Below are 18377 nucleotides of genomic sequence, written 5' to 3'. Positions count from 1 at the left end.
GGCCAAATCAAGACAAAAAGGCAAGTAAATATTGGACTTGCATCCAACAGGTAGAAAAAGAGGACTTTAATGCCCCATGATGCTCTGTTTTTAGCTTTAGTGGTTCTGTTAAGTAGGAAATGATTTTCAAACAGGTTAGCTACAAGATCTTGATAAGCTGATAGTATATCAAGGTTCTGTATCACCGTCCTTTCTGCCCTTGAATTATCAACATTTTATTTTATTCACTCTGGCTTCCATTACGCCCAAGATGTTTTCAATTCTTTGGGCATAACAAGAACACACACATTGTATACAAGCAATTGCTGTCATGCTTATGCAAATTTAACAGGAAAACTTTCATATTTCTTACATTCTGAATATTGATCTGCAGTGCTCTTTTATAATGGTCAAAGTCCTTGGCGAGCTCGAAGCCCTGGTGATAAAAGGTGAAGACTGTCTGAAAGAAGGCCAGCATCTAAAAAAGATCACAACACAGGAACAAACCGATAAGAGATGTTAATCTGACGAGTCAGCAAGTGACAGAGAAATTCACAACAAAATGACTCATTGGTTAACTCCATGGGACATATCCTTGATTACCATCTGCTTTTATTAATGTGAAAGACAAGCCACATCAGTGCTGACAAGCCACAAGGAGTCACTCACCGGCTCCACACACTCAAACTTCTTTCTCTCCTGGATCTCCTGCAGTTTGCACACATAGTCCAGTGACTCCTCCTGAAAGTGCTGCCTCATGGTTTCCACCTGGATGTCTGCCTGCGGGGTAGAGAACACACATCGTGATGATTATAGTGAACGACAGACACAGGGAAGCCTAGACGAAACACTGACATCTCTGTGACACAGTGGAATTTGGCATTATGTTCTTACAAAAAGGGAATATTAAAGGTGGTTAGGTCTATATCAAATACTGTTGATGTTCAAATCATGTTCATTTATATAGCACCAAATAACAAGTTTGTCTCAGAGGGCTGTATGATCTGTACAACATACCACACCCTATAACCTTATACTGCCGATTCAAATAAAGAAAAGCTACACACACTTGCTGTTGCGACACCAACACTAACCACTGTGCCACCCAAGAATTACAGTCAACATCCAAAAAAGTTTGCAATGTAACACAACTAAAGCATCTTTAATTGTAATACTTGATATATCTTCTTACTACAACAAGATAACTGGCTGATATCCTTTCTTACTAAATAAGAGCTACTGATAAGTAACATTTTCTATTCACTGTGAGATGAGTTAAATCAACAATCACATGGCAATGCTTTCATAAGATGAGCTACTGTTCGACAAGTTGACCAACAAAACTGATGATGTGTTGATGAAGTGGATAACTCTTGCTGCTGTGGATGCATCAATGGGTCCATTTATTCAAGTCTGATATAAATCAGTGTTTGTAGCACACGAGTCACAGAGAACAGAACAGCCTGCAGTCATCATGTCAACAATTTCAAGTGTCCTCTCTGGTTGGTGTATACAACATATGGTTAAGCCTTAAATGGCTACATGGCAAAGACGAGAAGGCAGGAAGGTTGTTTAGTGAGGAGGTTGCTAACTTCCCCACAACTCAAAATGCCCATGCTTTGGTACTGTAGCGTGGATTGTTCTCCAAACCACAGCAACCAGTTTTGACCTCGGTATCACAGCACAAGTGAGCACACATTTCCTTTCCCAACAAGCCAGGAAAACTGTTGCTGCAAGGCATGTCAGTGGAAACTCTCATGGTCCGACGGGCTTTGCAGCGAGGCTCTTCCCCCGCGGCACCAAAGTAAAGAAAACCAAAGCTAAACAGGGTTTCTCAAACTACACAAAATACCCGTTTCCATCCGTTTTGCTTTCATTATGAATTGTTATATTCTGCATGTTACAAGTCTGTCGGGAGAGTTCAAGCAAGAATAAATACCTCTTGTAGCTGTGGCTCTTTCTTCTTTGCTGACATATTCAGAAGCTTCTCCAGAGAGCTGTAGTACTTCTCTGTTTCTTTCTCATACTTCTTTCTTTCCGCCTTAAGAAGGAATATAAGGAGAACAAAATACTCAATTATTCTTGGGGACAAAGGAATCAAAGCTGTGTGTGCAGTACAATTTATATGTTATTAGCATCCAAATGTAAAGTTGTAGATTGTTTTATTTGTTTAATCATTAGGGTACACCAAACATGTCAACTAAGAGCTTCAACACATTTTGGGAAGAGAAACCATCATACATTACCCTTACTACACCAAGATGGTCTTTCCTGAACTTCTCCAGAGGTTTCATTAAGGTTTCTGTGATGTTTCTCATCTAGACAGACACCATAACAAAGCCTTTTATTATTGCTCAACTTAGTGACAAACATTGATCTTTCATATGACACAACAACATTTTCCCAGTACTGAGTGTTTGCTGACTCCGGTGAAGAGTTGCTAGTGCTAGATTACATAACTGCAATATGACGCAACTATGAATATAAAAAGATCGTCTTCTGATAATGAACCCGTCAAGTCACTGTATTTTCTCTCTTTCCTCCGGTGGTTCTGCTGTGCCTGCTGCAGGACATGTCTGTGCCTGCATGCCCATCCTACTTTTCCTTACTTTGCACTGTGATGTCATCCCACTATGATAAGCAGTGCTGTGCAGAGCAGTGTTTATCCTTATGGTCTGAGCCAGGCGCTAAAACAGTCATCTCAGTCAGCCACTGATGATGGGCCCACTCCCTAAGCTCAGACACGACAGACAGACAGACAGACAGACAGACAGACAGACAGACAGACAGACAGACAGACAGACAGACAGACAGACATTACAACAGAACGGCTGTTCATAGAAAGTTCCAGGCACTTTATTGTGTGTCCCAGTCCAAAGAAGTGGAATGTTTTAGATTAATTATTTTGAAAGTATTTTTCCAAACACTGCCCATCAAACTACTGTCTAAACTAAAATCAATCGTCAAATTGACAAAGTACATCTACAGAGGCCACAAATAAATCACAGAACAAGAAGGTGCACCCTCTCCATACCGCAGTATAGTGCACATTCTGACACTTTTAACTCTTTAGGGTAGCAGTTTCTAACCCACTGTCACCATTCAAATTAAAGATCCTTTAAGCATGTTATACCTTCTTCCATGTGGGATGTTGTGATTTTCTGTGATTTATAAATTAGCAACTTAGACAGCGCTGCATGATTGCCCTCTGCATGATGGTGTTGTGTCGTAAAGGGCTGTATTGTTGTGGGACCTTGGTGTAGCAGCTTATGTGAGTCTGTCTTGGTATTTAAAGCTTGGCTGTGATAAAGAGGATCCTGTCCTCTTGGCAGCCACTCCCAGGCAAGTGCTGTGACAGTGACCATAAGACAAGCACAACTGTTTGAACACTATCAACAGATATCCACCCACTGGGGAACAGGTTTGCTCTGCCTGCTGGATGCAGTGGTTGTGCTGTAAGTCGGAGAAAATGATATTCTGAGTGCCTGTCTGGATCTCTGGCGGATGACCGAGTCAGACATTAATAGATGCAAGTACCAAATATGGGCAGTGATAGGTGTAGGCTGGTTGGAAATGCACAAAGTGCCGGCATACAAAGTTAAACAATTCAGGTTTAATACACCACAGACACACACACACACACAAAGGTATTTCCCCTGGCGTTCAAGCAGGTTCTGACTGGTTGTTCTCACCATCAGCTCTCTTTGGTCTTCGAGGTTCTTGAGGAATGAGGAGAACTCTTGCAAAGATTCATCTGAAGAAAAAAAAAAAATCAAAATCAAACTGAATCTCTCTCTCTCTCTCTCTCTCTCTCTCTCTCTCTCTCTCTCTCTCTCTCTCTCTCTCTCTCTCTCTCTCTCTCTCTCTCTCTCTCTCTCTCTCTCTCTCTCTCTCTCTCTCTCTCTCTCTCTCTCTCTCTCTCTCTCTCTCTCTCTCTCTCTCTCTCTCTCTCTCTCTCTCTCTCTCTCTCAGACACAAGCAGCTGAAAATACATTGTGATTCACGGCTGTTACCACCACAGGTACACACATTTACAGTGCAAGTCTGCGTGGTGGTTACAAAACCTGTGGTAAGTTTCCATCATGTTATGAGACAAACCTCAAACTGTAAAGCTGATTGAAAATCCCACACTTACCGATACATTTCTCATCATCGGTCTTTGCATCGCCGATGTACTCAAACTGAAACTCTCCCAGGCACTGGGCAAACTTTCGCTGTGCCATCCCAAGCTCTGAAAGAAAACATAAAACATTTAAAAATGAATTAAATGATAAAAGAAGTGCATTTAAAGAGGGGGCAGAATGGTTCATATGATCTAAACGTTTTACTGTCCTGCCTTGAGTTTGTAAAAATGGTAACACAATATCAGAAACCATGAAGAGCAGGTCTGATGCTCGGCACAGTTAACCACTTAGCAAACATCCTGTTAGTCTGCATCTGCTACATCCTGTTGCACATCAAGCCCTGGTGTATCAGGAGGGTAGTTACCACAGGTTAGCAAACGCCGAGAGAGCAAACTATATTCAATCCTCTGTGTGTGAGTCATAGCTTATGCAAATAAAGAGAGAGAGGAAAATAGTATGATGATACAAACATATGACCCAAATGCTGTATAACCCCAGAAGTGGTTATAAGACCCTACAGTTGTTCAATATAGGCAAAATATCATGTTTATTTTTTGGGTTATTAAGTAATATGTTAGTATTTAGCTTTTACAGCTTAAGTAACAAAAATGAAATATAATGCTAGCCTTCCTTAAATAAAATGAACACTACATTTGAAACATTTTACTGAAGCAAAAGTCTAATCCTATTTGTTTTTTTTACCACACATCCCTTCGTATTGCCAGTATAATATGTAATTTGACGTGTGTAAAGGACATGTACATCCATACCACTGATCACATAAAATAAAAATTGCATTGCATTGCATATCTAGCATCAGTAAACCTCATATTACAGTGTATTTTCCAGCCATAATACCCTAAAAACAGCATAAATCCTCCATTAATCAAAAGGAACACTAAGCAACACAACCAAAACATCTGTTATGAAAGCCCCTTCCTGCTTTTACAAGTTGTTCTGCACTGTGGCTGATTTCGAAACCAAATGGCGTAGATCTACATGTAAGGAAATCACTTTACATCCATTTAATGGTGTTGCTGTTAACCTCTTCAACAAATGAAAGAACGATATTGCTATGAATGAAAAGCCTAACCTCAGGTGAGCACTTAGAAGGGTGACTACTATCACAAAAGCGGACACAGCCATGTAAACCCTGCATAAATGCTCCTAATGCTGCATTAAAAGACATTTCTGATTTTGAGAGGTGGATACATGCTGTTTAAGTCCTCCCTCTACTACACCCCATTGCACACAGCAAACCAGATCTATTTCCAAACAGTGAAGAGATTCCCCGAGGTGGGATCTGTGACCCATGGCAGTCCCCCTAGGGAAGCATGACAGAATGCAGCATGGGTATTTTAAGACTGGAGCTGTGAGCGGTACACTGAGGAGCAGTGTCATTAGATTGGGAAGCTGGGACTCTACGGGGAACAATCAACTCAGCTGCACCATTAAATAGAGCTCTGACTCTGAAAAATCATCTGTCACTGGTAAAAAACGATCACAACAGCTGGTTGGAATGTAGAGCTGCAACTAAAGACTATATCTCTAGTGATTTCAGAAAATATTCTGCATATCATTTATTCAGTTGACAGAATCCTTAAAACAATTGTATATCTCATTGGTAAACTACATTGTTTTGCTTTTCCTCCAACAAACGTCCCCCCACTAGATTTAAAGTGTGAATGTTGTAGTAACGTGGGATGCATCTTGGTCAACAAGGCGACACAACACCTTGAATCTGTTTTGTTAATGATGACACAGGCCTTCCAATATTCTATGATGGAAAAGCTTTGAATTCTCAGAATCTTAGCGATTCCCAACACTTCTACAAATAAGGTACTTTCTTTGTAGAATAGCTATTAATAAAATGTCACAGTAATTATTATAATAACATTTAGATAAAAGCAATCCAGCACAATCATTTTTAATTCATTTATTTGAGCTATGTCTTTTTAATTTCAATCCCTGTCTGGCCTGCTGCTTACAAACACTCCAGGTTCTCTGAGCGGTGTGTGTACACATGCTATGGATTAAATCTACAGTCAGGGCCCAAAGCCCAAACATGTGAGAGGTGTTGGACAATGTCTCCCTGAGCCTGGCACAAAGGGCAAACCCTCTGCCTCAATGATTTATTTCAAACAGCCTGAAATCCACAACTGGTCGCTCATCTCAAATCTTTACAATCCCAAAGCACACAAGGAAATATGGGCAAGCAAACACCTGCGGTTGATTCCTTTGGCCAATTTGTGTAAATCATCGAACTGCAGGAAGCTAAGGGACGCAAAGCAGACAATGGGACGGCTTGAGTATTACAGCATTTACAATTGTTTGTCCTTTGAGGAGGTCTTAATATAGCACTTGGAGGAAATGTTACTTCTTTACTTAGGAGTGAGGTCATTGTTGTTCTTAAGAAATGAAAAGTGTGAGCAGCAAAAAAAAAGTAGTAAGTTACATAAGCATATAAAAAGCAAACTGACGCACTATTAAAACTACAAATCAAATACAGCTTTTGCAGGGGAATGTATTTAGTACACTAATAAGTATGCAAAACAAAAGTATTCATAACTTGTTTATTGGTCCTGATAACTCATTTATTGGCCAATGGACTTCTGCAAGACACAGCACAGACCTAACTTTAGATATTTATTCAAGAGTGGCGAGGTTCTACATTTGTGGTTTCCGCAGAGACCAAAGAGACATGGTAAACAAAAATCAGGCCACTGCACAAGCAACATTTAGAGACTGACAAAAGCAGTAGAGCGTCTCAGGCACCAGTTTAACGGCAGTATTTTAGTGAGGTTTGTTGAGCAGGCAGTGTTATGGGAGGCCTTATTATTGTCAGCTTATAATCAGATGTGAGTTTATTGCAAGAATTCATTAGACAATAGTTTAGAGTAGAAAAGTTATATTATAAACTTGTGTCAACCACACCAAATCATTTTGGAGCTCATATTACTTACACACTACGAATCCATTAAGGGCTTGTCACTTTGTGGCCAATATGTTTCTGCCACAGAGGTGACTTCTAGCTGTTGTAAACACAACCCGATGAACTGCTATGTGGGAGTATTGAAGTGCGGGTTACGGGCGTTCTTTCCAAAATAAAGGTATGGCAGCTATACGCCTGTAAGGTCATTATTTTGGGAGCAAACACTTACTATGCTGAATATTGCAATTTTCTTTGAAGTGACTGTAAAATCTAGAAGGAATCCAAATCACACAGACAGCTAAAATCCAGACCAGGGTGTGCAAATCCATAAAAGGTGATTCTGGTCACTCTCTTGTAGGCAATAGTCCATCATTTGCAGCACATGGAGTGACTGCAAATCAACCTCTCCTATGGTAGTATGGTCTGTCATAAACTATCATTTTATAAGTCCGGTAAGCAGGAAGGAGATAAGACTTTGTAATTGGTTCAAGCATCTCATACCTCTCCTAAATTTAAATTAGGAGTATATATATATATATATATATATATATATATATATAGATGGATGCATGACCTGAATTCCTCTAGTGCTGACTGCTCCAATTTGAATAAATTTCAACCTTGCTTCTGTTTTTATTGTCCACAAGTGAAATCTGATTTACACTTCTTGACTTTTCTTTTTCTCCCGTTTATTCCCCCTTTTCTTTTTATTTATTTATTTTTACAAACTTTTTTACTAACTTTATCAGCATGGAAAATCCTTAAAAAGGTCTTATTTGTGGTAATAGGATATTCTAACAAATATACTATTAAGGAAACCCTGTATTAACCTCATTTTATAGCTCACCACATTAGTGAGACTATTTAGCCAGACAAACTCAAAACCTCCTCATCCATGCAAACCCTGCTGACTTCTAGAGCTTCTCTTGACTCTTTTCCCCCAAAGGCATTCTGGTGCTGAAGTCGAGCCACATGATACTACCAGTTTCCTTAAAGCTGAACAAATCAATATTTTTGTAATATTATTATAAAACCATTGGATCAAATCGACTGCCTTGTTTCCAGACACAGCTGGTAAACATATTGGAGAATTTAGACTTTAAAGAGACAGATTTGTTGTAGCTCAAAACAGATAAAAAAGGAGGGTGTATGTTGGACTTTGTTGGGTTGCCAGAAACTGAACTCCAAATAAATACCAATGTTGCTCAGTGATTGTTCAATGTGTAATTAGGCAACTGTTTGCTTACTCTTGTTGTTTGCCATCACTATACCCCATCATAGTGACATCATTTTGAAAATATAAAATTAACTTTAATTGCTGCAACTCAATAGTCTTCGTTTTCCCCTCTAATGATCCTTCTATCCAGGCTTAAAACTAAGAGTGACCAGGTTTCTGCAGTCTGCGGCTCTCTGTGCTTTGAAGCAGTCAGAGGAATGTGGGAAGACGAGTGTGTCATCTTTTAATTCCCTGCTTTTATAAAAAAGCAATTTAAGAAGCTGTACGTTGTTTTATCTTTTGCTCATACCATGTCTCTACTACTCATGTCTTTTCTAGTGATTTTTGGCTCAGCTATTGTTCGTCTTTGTAGCAATATTTCTAAAAAAGTACATGTTATTATCTGTTTTGTTGTTAGCAGCAGCAGTAGTAGTATGTGAAGTTCTGTAATGGTTTGTATTGTTAAATTGAGCAACAAAAAAAAAACATAACATATCATCAATTCTCCCCCTATGTTAACCAGATGGGTAATCAGTGATTGTTATGGAATCATTGTTGGTTAACTGCAGTGCTCAAATGATCAAAACTCTCATGAATGTAGAGTGGAAAGTTCAGCTACACCCCCTAGATAGTAGAAAACATGTTTTGGCAACATCACACTGAACCTTGGCACGCCTTAACAAGGCCTCGACACAACACATTGTATCCGACGTAAAGTCATGGCAGTATCCAACCGCTCTCTATATTGTAAAAGATAATGAAGAGCTGATGGTATTATGACGGTAAAAATGAATGCCATTCACATATTCTTCAAGGTGTTATAAGAGTCCTACAGTGTTTTACCGTGCTAGTTTTTTTTATTATCCAGATATATCTAAAGCAAATTTGGGTTTAATACATTTTACTACTGCACATTATGATAATGTTAAGGGGTTTCTCAAGAAATATGGCATAAAGGTTAAGGTCACTGTGGACAATTAGTGTGTACTCAAAGAACAGTGATGTCAAGGGATAGATTTGCAAGCTCTTTATTGGAGCCATATGTGAGCGTGGCGCACAGATCACACCCATCCACAATCTGATTACACAGGCCGCATGCATGTTTAACTCACTGCAGGGTGGACAGTTAATATGAGAATATATGAGGCCAAGCTGTGTGGACTTCATTACATAAGGCATGAAGAATGAATGTTATCCGGTTACATGTCGCTCCAGAGTTAATCGACGGCAGGCAACATTCACAGAAGGAAGGAAAAAAGAGAAACGGCCACAGCATCGGTGTCCCTGTGCAGCGTCATGTGAAGCTAAAACAGCATAGATCAACTGGATACAATCAGCCGGGCGATAAACAAAAGTGTCGGATGAGAGGTCTGCATAACAGATTGAAATGATAGCTGCTGTACCGGAGGAAAGAACTATCACAAGATAGAAAATACCACACACGCTAGGGCTCACAAGTCCAACGCAGAGGCTTCGTCTGCTTTTTGCCTTTTAAAGCAAGGCATTTCAGAGCAAACCTGGGAAGTGTCAAACTTGGCTAGTTTCTCTGCAGAAAGCCAGAGACCCCAGTCTACTGGCTTCAGAGTGTGCGTCATACAGACCCCACCTTGCATATATCTGATATTACAGGCCAGATTGTTCTGTAATAAGAAAAACATGAAACAAATGCATACTTCTGTGATTCTGTGATCTGCTTCTGGATCAGATTATCACGTAAATTCAACAATCAAATCATAAACATTCAAGGGTCTTGTTGGACAACGTCATGATTATGACTGCTAGTGATTATTATTTAAAATAACTGATGTTTTACTTCATTTTACTTAAACTACACTTTCACTTAAATCCACCTAGTACTTGTAATAGTAAAGTAAAGTACACCCTGGACAGGTTGAAGGACTGACACATAGAGATAGACAACCGATCACGTTTACATTCAAATCTACTACAGTTCAGGGTTGTAGTTACCTAAACAGACACCAAGTCATGAGCTAGACCAGAGTGCATCAAGGCTGAGACAAGACCAAGACTCTGAGGGGTTGAGACTGAGTCAAGACCAAGACCAGACTAGGGCGAGTCCCACATTGCATGACACACTTACGTTTAAATGGAAAAACCCGAGGAACTCCTCAAATTGATCCGAAAGATGAACATTCCCATAAAAACACCCACAGAAAACAAATGAAGATCCCTATGTGTTCACATCTTTTATTTCCATATATACTGCGTGTATGAATGAGTTTACAATGAAAAATGTCTTGATTAAATAATCAAAAGGCATTGTAGAGGGCATTGCAGAATAGATATGTATTCATTATTTTCACATAACTACGGGTTCCATTAAAACATTTGATTAAACTGGCTTGGGATGACTATAGGAAACTGCTTTTCAAACAAGGATTGGCTTGCAACTCTGTCCATGTGTTTTCCAATATGTGACCAACGTAAAGTAGTAGTTTGTTTTTACTGTGAATACTCTTGAATTTAATTTGCCTTTTTCTATGCTTAAACTCCCAGGCTTCTGTGACATTGGGCTTTACATGGAATATAACATTATTGTAATGTTTACTTAATTACAGTTGTGCTGCAAAACATCATATGCAGCACATTTTCATATGAAATTGTTATTTCCACATAACAAAAGTTATTGTACCCAGGATATTTTTCCACTTTATGTATCTTAAAGCAGGAAACTCAAACTTGCATGTTATGCTGCTGCAGAAGTTCTTCTCCAAAAACAAACCAGAAAAGGTATGTGCAAGTCAAAGTTCAGCTGCTGAAGATGTCCACAGTGTATTCATTGGCGCCTGTCACAGTGATGTTTGTTATGATTTCTACAGTCTCATCAGATGTGCCACTTAGGTCACAGCTTGCCTGGTCCAGGCCCTCAAACAGCAGCTAGCGTTTACATGCTGGGCCTTTCCAGCATGTAAGTGGAACAGCCCTTCCTGTTCCACTCTCCCATCTTTTCCAGTCCCAACCCCAGCTCCACACTCACCTCCCACCTTTGCCCTTTACAAGGCCTTCCCACCCATCCCCTCCCACAATCCCCCTCACCCCAGATCCCTACCCACAAAGCTTGCATTACTTCATTCAGGACTTCCTGATCCTCAAAACAAGTTTGCAGGGTGAGGCTGCACTGAGCAGGATCCTGTCAATAATGATCAATTGGCAAATGAAAGATATATCAGAATCTGTTGGCACATATTCAAAAAGTTACAGTACATGATGCAACCAAAGTGCCTCAAATAGTTCTCAACACTTTGTTTGCACCAAAAAAGGAGCCCCGAAAGCTTAACTGTGCCATCAAGCATTACTTTTTATAGTAGGTCTTGTTCTCTCTGGAGTGAGAGATGAAAAAAAAAAAGCCCTCCTCCCACATGACTTTGTCTTGTGCTAATGCGATTTTAATGAAAGATTGTGATGTGGCTCCTTGGCAGAATCAGTAACGTGATTACAGAGAGAGCAGCAGTGAGCCAAAGCAAACCGTGGCAGGCTACTCTTAAACCGGGCTGCCAATGAAAAAAAAAAAAAAAAAAAAAAAAAGACCTTCACATGGCTGGGTTTGTGGAACCGAAAGTGAAGACAAAAAAAAAGTATTAATCATATTGCTTTATGAGCCAAAATGGTCAATTCACCAGAAGAAGTCCAGCTGTGGAAATGACTATGATTGACCCCAGCGCAACTCAATCCAACTTCACTTTTTCAATGATTGTAGCAATAACAGAACATGCAATACATCAACAAAATGAGACTAACACTGTAAGAGAAATTCAGAAATGGAGAGCTCATATTTTCGTACACAAATGAGAAATCAATGCGTTTGTTGAGGACAACAGCGAGGGGTGATTGGGAGGGTACAGACGGGACACAGTTCCTGTGTAGGAAACCCTCTGAAACAGAAGCACATCTGCATGTTGCTCCACTAGTGGGCACTTCCATGTCATGGCTCACTGGCCCAGGGCCCCAGCTATAAGGTTTCCTCTCAGAACCAAGGTCTTTCCGTAGTGGGACATCCTCCCAGTCACTGACGGGCTGAGAAGGGAATGGGATGTGGAGATCAACAACTGTCTTTGGCAGGCCAAAACAGCAGATCATTCAGAGGTCAAACAAAAAGTAGTAGAGCAATCCACTGCATTAACTATAAGTTTTAAGCAAGACTAAATCTGTCAGTGTTTCAGAATGCTAGATCAACAGTGAGTGTCGGATCTTATAGTGTGATCCTTGTATACAGAGAGGATTACAAAGCTCAGCCTCCCCAAATCAACTCCACTTATCAAAAACAACTGTCTGAGCTTCTAAAGCTGCAAACCACAAACAAGGGAGATGTAGAAGGAGAAAAAAAAACAGCTGGGCTATTTTGTATGATCTCTATGAAGAGGAGAACCAAACACAGGGTCACGTTCTCATAAAACGAGATTATCAGAGTACCGTTCCACTAATAAGAGCAAAGCAGGAGGTGAGCTCCACCCAGAGAGTGTAAATTAACAATGCTGTCAGTTTATAAATGATTTATACTTGAGATATCGCTACACTACTGTGAACTTTATAATACCACTGTGCTTACTGAAAATGTAGGACTACAAACTTCAATCCCCATTAGCTCATTCCACATTATAATAAATGATCAGGCTGAAGGTCCTGGAAATTAAACCAGGACTTGTTGAATTGTAAACAAAATCACAATTGGAAATTGTTCTCACAAGATGAAAGATTTCATTAGTTTTTTCTAATTTCTGGTCACTGGAAGCTAACAATTATGTTCATTATCAACCGTTTGGTCTCAAGTAACCAAAGCAAAAGGTGACATATTATTGTTCCAACAACAAAAACTTAAAAATGTTAAAGTTACTACCATATAAGACTAAGGAAAGCAGGAAATGCTCACATTTAAGATGTTAGAACATCAACAATGTTTTTTCCATTTTTCCCTAAAAATATATGATACATTTTTTGATGCAGATTATATTTATTTACTAATTGTTTCAGCTCTACACGCAACATGAGTTTTATCATTCAAACACATACAGATGACAGCTACTCAGCCCATAATAGATTAATCAGCCTCACCTTAAATGAACCTTCAAGGTATGAAACACCCTTTGTAAAAAAGTAGTGTACATTTTTTACTTCTGGACAACTTTGAAAAAAACAGCCAGGCCATGTATTTTGCTGTGGTAGCTGGATAATGTTTAAGTTTCCCTCCCACTGCTATTTTAGGAAACACCTCTTGATAACAGTTATCAAAGAATGTAAAAAACAGTCATTTGCCATAAGAAGGGAGAAGGGACAGGACACATTTTCAAAAACTATTTTCACAGGCTGGGAAAAACATCGTTTATGTCCGAACATGAGAACATGACCATCAGTTCCTTCCTGAATTTTTTACTGACTTTACAGCACTCCCAGTGGGAGTGTATGACCAGGGTTCCTCAAGTCTTGTCATATTCTCATAAGCAAGAAGCTAACACCAACCAAATGAGGGTTAACAGCCTTGTAACGAAACTATGTGCTATACGTCACATGTTGGATACATAAAAAGTGACACATAGTTTAGCAACAGTCATTTAGGGAATGATATACAAGACATGACATGTCTTCCTGAAACGGGATACGGTGTGTCAGTTTACACCAACATGGCAGGAGCATCAGTATCAACTCATCTGGGAGCGACAGTGAATACCAGTGTTCAACATGGTGCTCCTTGGAAGTTTGCCTGGTAACTCCACGTGGCTGCAAAAAACTTGAGGCCGAAGAAAGTGGCATGTAATCTCCCGACTGTAAGTCAGAGAAGGTAAATGAATCACAAGTAGAAAGGATGAAGATAAGGTCAGGAGGCTATTTACTGCTTACTAGAAGGTTACGAAGGCAATGCTGAAAATGTGGTTTAATCACTAAGCTTAAAAATCAACTGACCTCCTCAGAGTTTTACACAAATTTATGGATCAAAAGTGTGATGAAGTTGCAGTTTTGGGGCAATATTCAGCTTGATGGGAGAGGTCATAGGGAAAATGACAAGACTAACAATAGACCACAAGTATGCAACATAACAGCTTAGCACAGCGGTAACGTACAGTACAGGAGGACAGTGTGTATGCCTGGTGTCAACAGTGCAGAGGTTCATTTGACAAACATGAGGATCATAAATACCACTCCTGCTTCATTTGAATACAACACACCTAAACAACGCAGCTAAACAGGCGAATCCCATCAGGACCTTTTGACCCTGTGTCAAATGTATACTTTCCACCAAATCGTGGAGCACCTGCTGATTTGAGATGTTTGTAAGGCCTGACGGTGATTTCAAGTGAATGCAGAAACCAGCAACACTCTCAGAGCTCAACCTTACTAAAAAAAAAAAGCCTTCAGGATGAAGCTGCAGCATAAATCGGCCTGAGGCTGAGGATTACTGTTGAAATCACCATGACAGCCTAAAACCTGAAATATTCCAGGTGTGCTGCAGCTCTGGATAACATCAAACTCTTTAAATAAGTAAAACTAACTTGAAATGGAAATAGTTTTAACTACCATTTGCTCCAAATCCTTCATTTGGAAAACACAATCTGGTTGATTGATAACAGGAAATGATTATATCCTGAAGACATAATAAATGACTAAACTAAATTGTTAAGGCCGGGTAGGGACTTAGCTGAACTTTCACCAAGTCTGAAGAGGTTGACGTTATTGTCAACTTTACAGTCAAAACGACCCATTTGTGGCCTGGACCCCGATGTAGTTCTTTAAACTACAAGTGTTAAATTGTTTCCAAATATGATGAAGTAAATCTCTCTGGTGATTTAAGAGTAGAAAAACATGCTGTAAGCACTAAGCAATGTTAGCAATGCTGCTGGAACAAGCCTGAAGCCCTTTCCGTCAACACTAAAGCAGAAAAAAATGTAAAGACAAAAGAACGGTGTCAAAAGTTACATTTACACAAGACTGAAACTCTTTAACATTTTTAAAATGCTTTTAAAAAGACTGCCTCAATAGTATACGACTTACTTCTGCAATACAACTTTCAGCAGCTGGAGATGTTTCACTGCATTTTGATTTAATACAATTATAAAACATTACAAGAGGCTGGGAGGGGGTTTACAACCAGACAGTTTGATGACTGGGTGTTGAAGACTGAGCTGTAAGCACTGTGTGCACCTTTAGAAAACAAGCCCAGCCCACAAGACTAGAGTTCAGAGAGATAACAATCTAATCATTTAACCCTGTGGAGGTATGTGACTGAGAGCAAATATAGCAGGGGGTTATTAAAAGACTTTGGGGCCTTTTGGTTCTCAGGCTCACACGTGAATAACAGAAGAAAAGCATGCAACAATCAGACAAAAGGAAGGATTACTCTGTGGTCTAGTTATCATGACAGTCTTATTTGACAATCCTCTGTTCTGTAACTCTTAAAACAAGCTGTTTTTGCCCCGGTGTGTGAAGGAGAGGTACCACAGGTCCTTCACTCCTGCTGCTGTCAGGCTGCACAACCAGCTCTGTCTGCCATCCCAGTAGACCACAAAACAAAACACCAATACATCTGTGCAATACTATAACTATAATTATTCTGTCTGCATTTATAATTAATTTTTTTTTTTTAGTTATTGTGGATTTTATTTTTTTTTCCTCTTACTTACTTATTTAAAAATAATTGTTAGTTTTTTCTACTATGTACCTAATAAATTATCTCATCTTATCTCTTTCATAACATCCACAAATGGATTAAAAAAAAAAAGACAATCAAGATGTTGCACACAGGAGGACCCAAAGACTGTCTCCTCAGTCAAGAGCGTGACGTCGTGACCGCCCGCGGACGTTCCTGAAACCAACTCACGCTTCGTGGCGTTGATGAGGTTCTTCCCATCCTTGTACAACTCTTTGATGAATCTGTTGGTCTTGTCCAGCTCCGCTTCGTGAGCCTTGATCTTCTCCCTGAAGCCGGGGCTGTCCAGGTAGCACTCACTGAACTCCAGCGGGTGTAGTCCCATTTTGTTTCTGTGACAGATTTGATAGCTTCGTTTTTTTGCAATAAACCGGTCCAAACGAGGCTGATTGTGAAGCTTTAAGAAGCTTTTAGTCCGACGGAGACGACATAGCTACGTGAAACAGCGACAGCGGCTAACGGCGGTTAGCATTTGGAACTCCTGACACGAGCGCGCGGGTGTCGTTCCACAGTTGTCATTAACAACAAGAGTAACCTAGTAACCAGGTAAAAGCGTTAAAAGCGGGTCGCCACACGCTGACGGGTGAAGTGTTCAGCGGGAGGCGGCTCACAGGAGTTGTCGGGCAGTCATGGAAGCCTGTATCCTATTTTTTCCCTCCCTCCATCAGGCGTACTCCACCTAGTAAAGTGACAGATTGAGAAACTCTGCTGACATCTGAGTAAGTGCAGCAAAACTTTAACCAAAGACCGGGTGGCTACCGCAAGATGGTAGAGTCCTATGTACTTCCGGCTTCGCTTCGCGGCCCTGAATCTGCAGGGCGAATGATGTCAGCAGTGGTGGAAGAAGTATTTGGATCTTTTTCTTAGTTAAAAGTGACAACAACAGACTGAAGTATACGCAAAAACATCTTACACTTAAATATATAAGTATATAATATATAAAATATATAAACAGATATATATAGTATTTGGATCTTTTTCTAAGTTAAAAGTGACAACAACAGACTGAAGTATACGCAAAAACATCTTACACTTAAATATATAAGTATATAATATCTAAAATATATAAATATACAGTACCAGTCAAAAGTTTGGACACACCTTCTCATTCAATGGTTTTTCTTTATTTTTATTTTTATTTTTTTCAAACAAACAAATGCTCAACAAACCAGAATATGTTTTATATTTTAGATTCTTCAAAGTAGTTGAATGAGAAGGTGTGTCCAAACTTTTCACTGGTACTGTATATAGTATTTGGATCTTTTTCTAAGTTAAAAGTAACAACAACAGACTGAACTATACTCATTATTAATAATTCATTAATGTGTAAGTAGCATTTTACCGTAAGCACCATTAGGTAGTCATAGTAGTGCAATTTAAGTAGAATGAAAAGTACAATATTTTCTTCTAAAAATTGGGTAAAGTTGAAGTATAAAGTGGCAGAAAATAAAAAGTACTAAAGATGTGTACCCAAATGGGAGGCCCTAACCACGGCCCTGGGGACTGCTAAGCAAAGGCTTATAGTAAGGCAGGGGAAACATAGCAGAGAAGGAGAGGCTCTCCAGTGATTACATTTGATCTATAAGATGCAGTACCAAGCCAATATGGATCCTTCAGTGCATACAGTGGCTCTTTGCAAGGCCAACAAGCAAGGTAAACCAAGAACACCCGAAGCCAACTCAAAACCACTTACAGGGGACATAAAAGTGTTGCATTTAATAATCAAACTACAATGGGTTACGCACTCAAGCTCCAGAATAGTCAGTCAGATCATCACAAGCAGTTGATGATCGCAAGGTGGCCGGTTCAAACCCTGGTCTCTTCAGTCTACATGCTGAGGTGTCCTTGAGCAAGACACTGAACCCCAAAGTTGCTCCCTGGGCGCTTCTTAGCAGCCCACTGCTCCTCAGGGATGGGTTACATGCAGAGGGTTAATTCTGTAATTCCATAATGTATTTACAGTACCAGTCAAAAGTTTGGACACACCTTCTCATTCAATGGTTTTTCTTTATTTTATAAATAATAATACTTAAGCGAGCACGAAAGGGCTTAACCTTATAGAATGCAACATACAAGGCACACAACAAGGGTACAAGCACATGGACTCATTTGTAGTCAAACACTCATTTTAAGAACGTTTCTTTCATGATCTGCTTTAGGCGTTTTCACGGGTGGGAACTATTCAACTCTGTTGTACTCTTTGATTGTGTTTCAGGATTCGCCATACATTGGTTCCATCAGGGGAAAATCTAAGGCGGGAATCTTTACTGTGGCGTAATTTGTCAATAAAAACGGATATTATTGTTCGCCATGTTATCTACAGATGATATAATAGTTAATATGGAATGTTTGTACATTTCAAATATATAAAACTTCATTACAATTGCACGTGGAACCTTGTCTCATCACCATGTTTCCGACCGAGCTGTTAAGCCCGCGGACACGGTCCTTGTTTAGCGGTAGCAGGAA

The 18377-nt window shown here is 39.7% G+C and overlaps 1 protein-coding gene across 2 annotated transcripts in view; it reads right to left on the bottom strand.

The window, feature by feature from the left end:
* Positions 1-16622, bottom strand: part of arhgap10 (Rho GTPase activating protein 10) — a 46530-nt gene extending 29908 nt beyond the window's left edge. For both annotated transcript variants that reach the window (XM_054604626.1, XM_054604627.1), the window contains exons 1-7: positions 16080-16622; positions 4115-4210; positions 3672-3733; positions 2226-2297; positions 1919-2020; positions 649-759; positions 353-457 (exon numbers count right to left, since the gene is read on the bottom strand). In XM_054604626.1, coding sequence (XP_054460601.1) covers positions 353-457; positions 649-759; positions 1919-2020; positions 2226-2297; positions 3672-3733; positions 4115-4210; positions 16080-16233 — 702 coding nt within the window. In that variant the 5' untranslated portion in view covers positions 16234-16622. The remainder of the gene's footprint in view (positions 1-352; positions 458-648; positions 760-1918; positions 2021-2225; positions 2298-3671; positions 3734-4114; positions 4211-16079) is intronic.
* Between the last annotated feature and the right edge of the window lie 1755 nt (positions 16623-18377).

Source organism: Anoplopoma fimbria, chromosome 9 (genome assembly GCF_027596085.1).
Source record: "Anoplopoma fimbria isolate UVic2021 breed Golden Eagle Sablefish chromosome 9, Afim_UVic_2022, whole genome shotgun sequence".
In the NCBI taxonomy this organism is placed as follows: Eukaryota; Metazoa; Chordata; class Actinopteri; order Perciformes; family Anoplopomatidae; genus Anoplopoma; species Anoplopoma fimbria.
The sequence above is the reverse complement of the archived record's forward strand: the minus strand, read 5'-3'. Positions and strand labels throughout refer to the sequence as shown.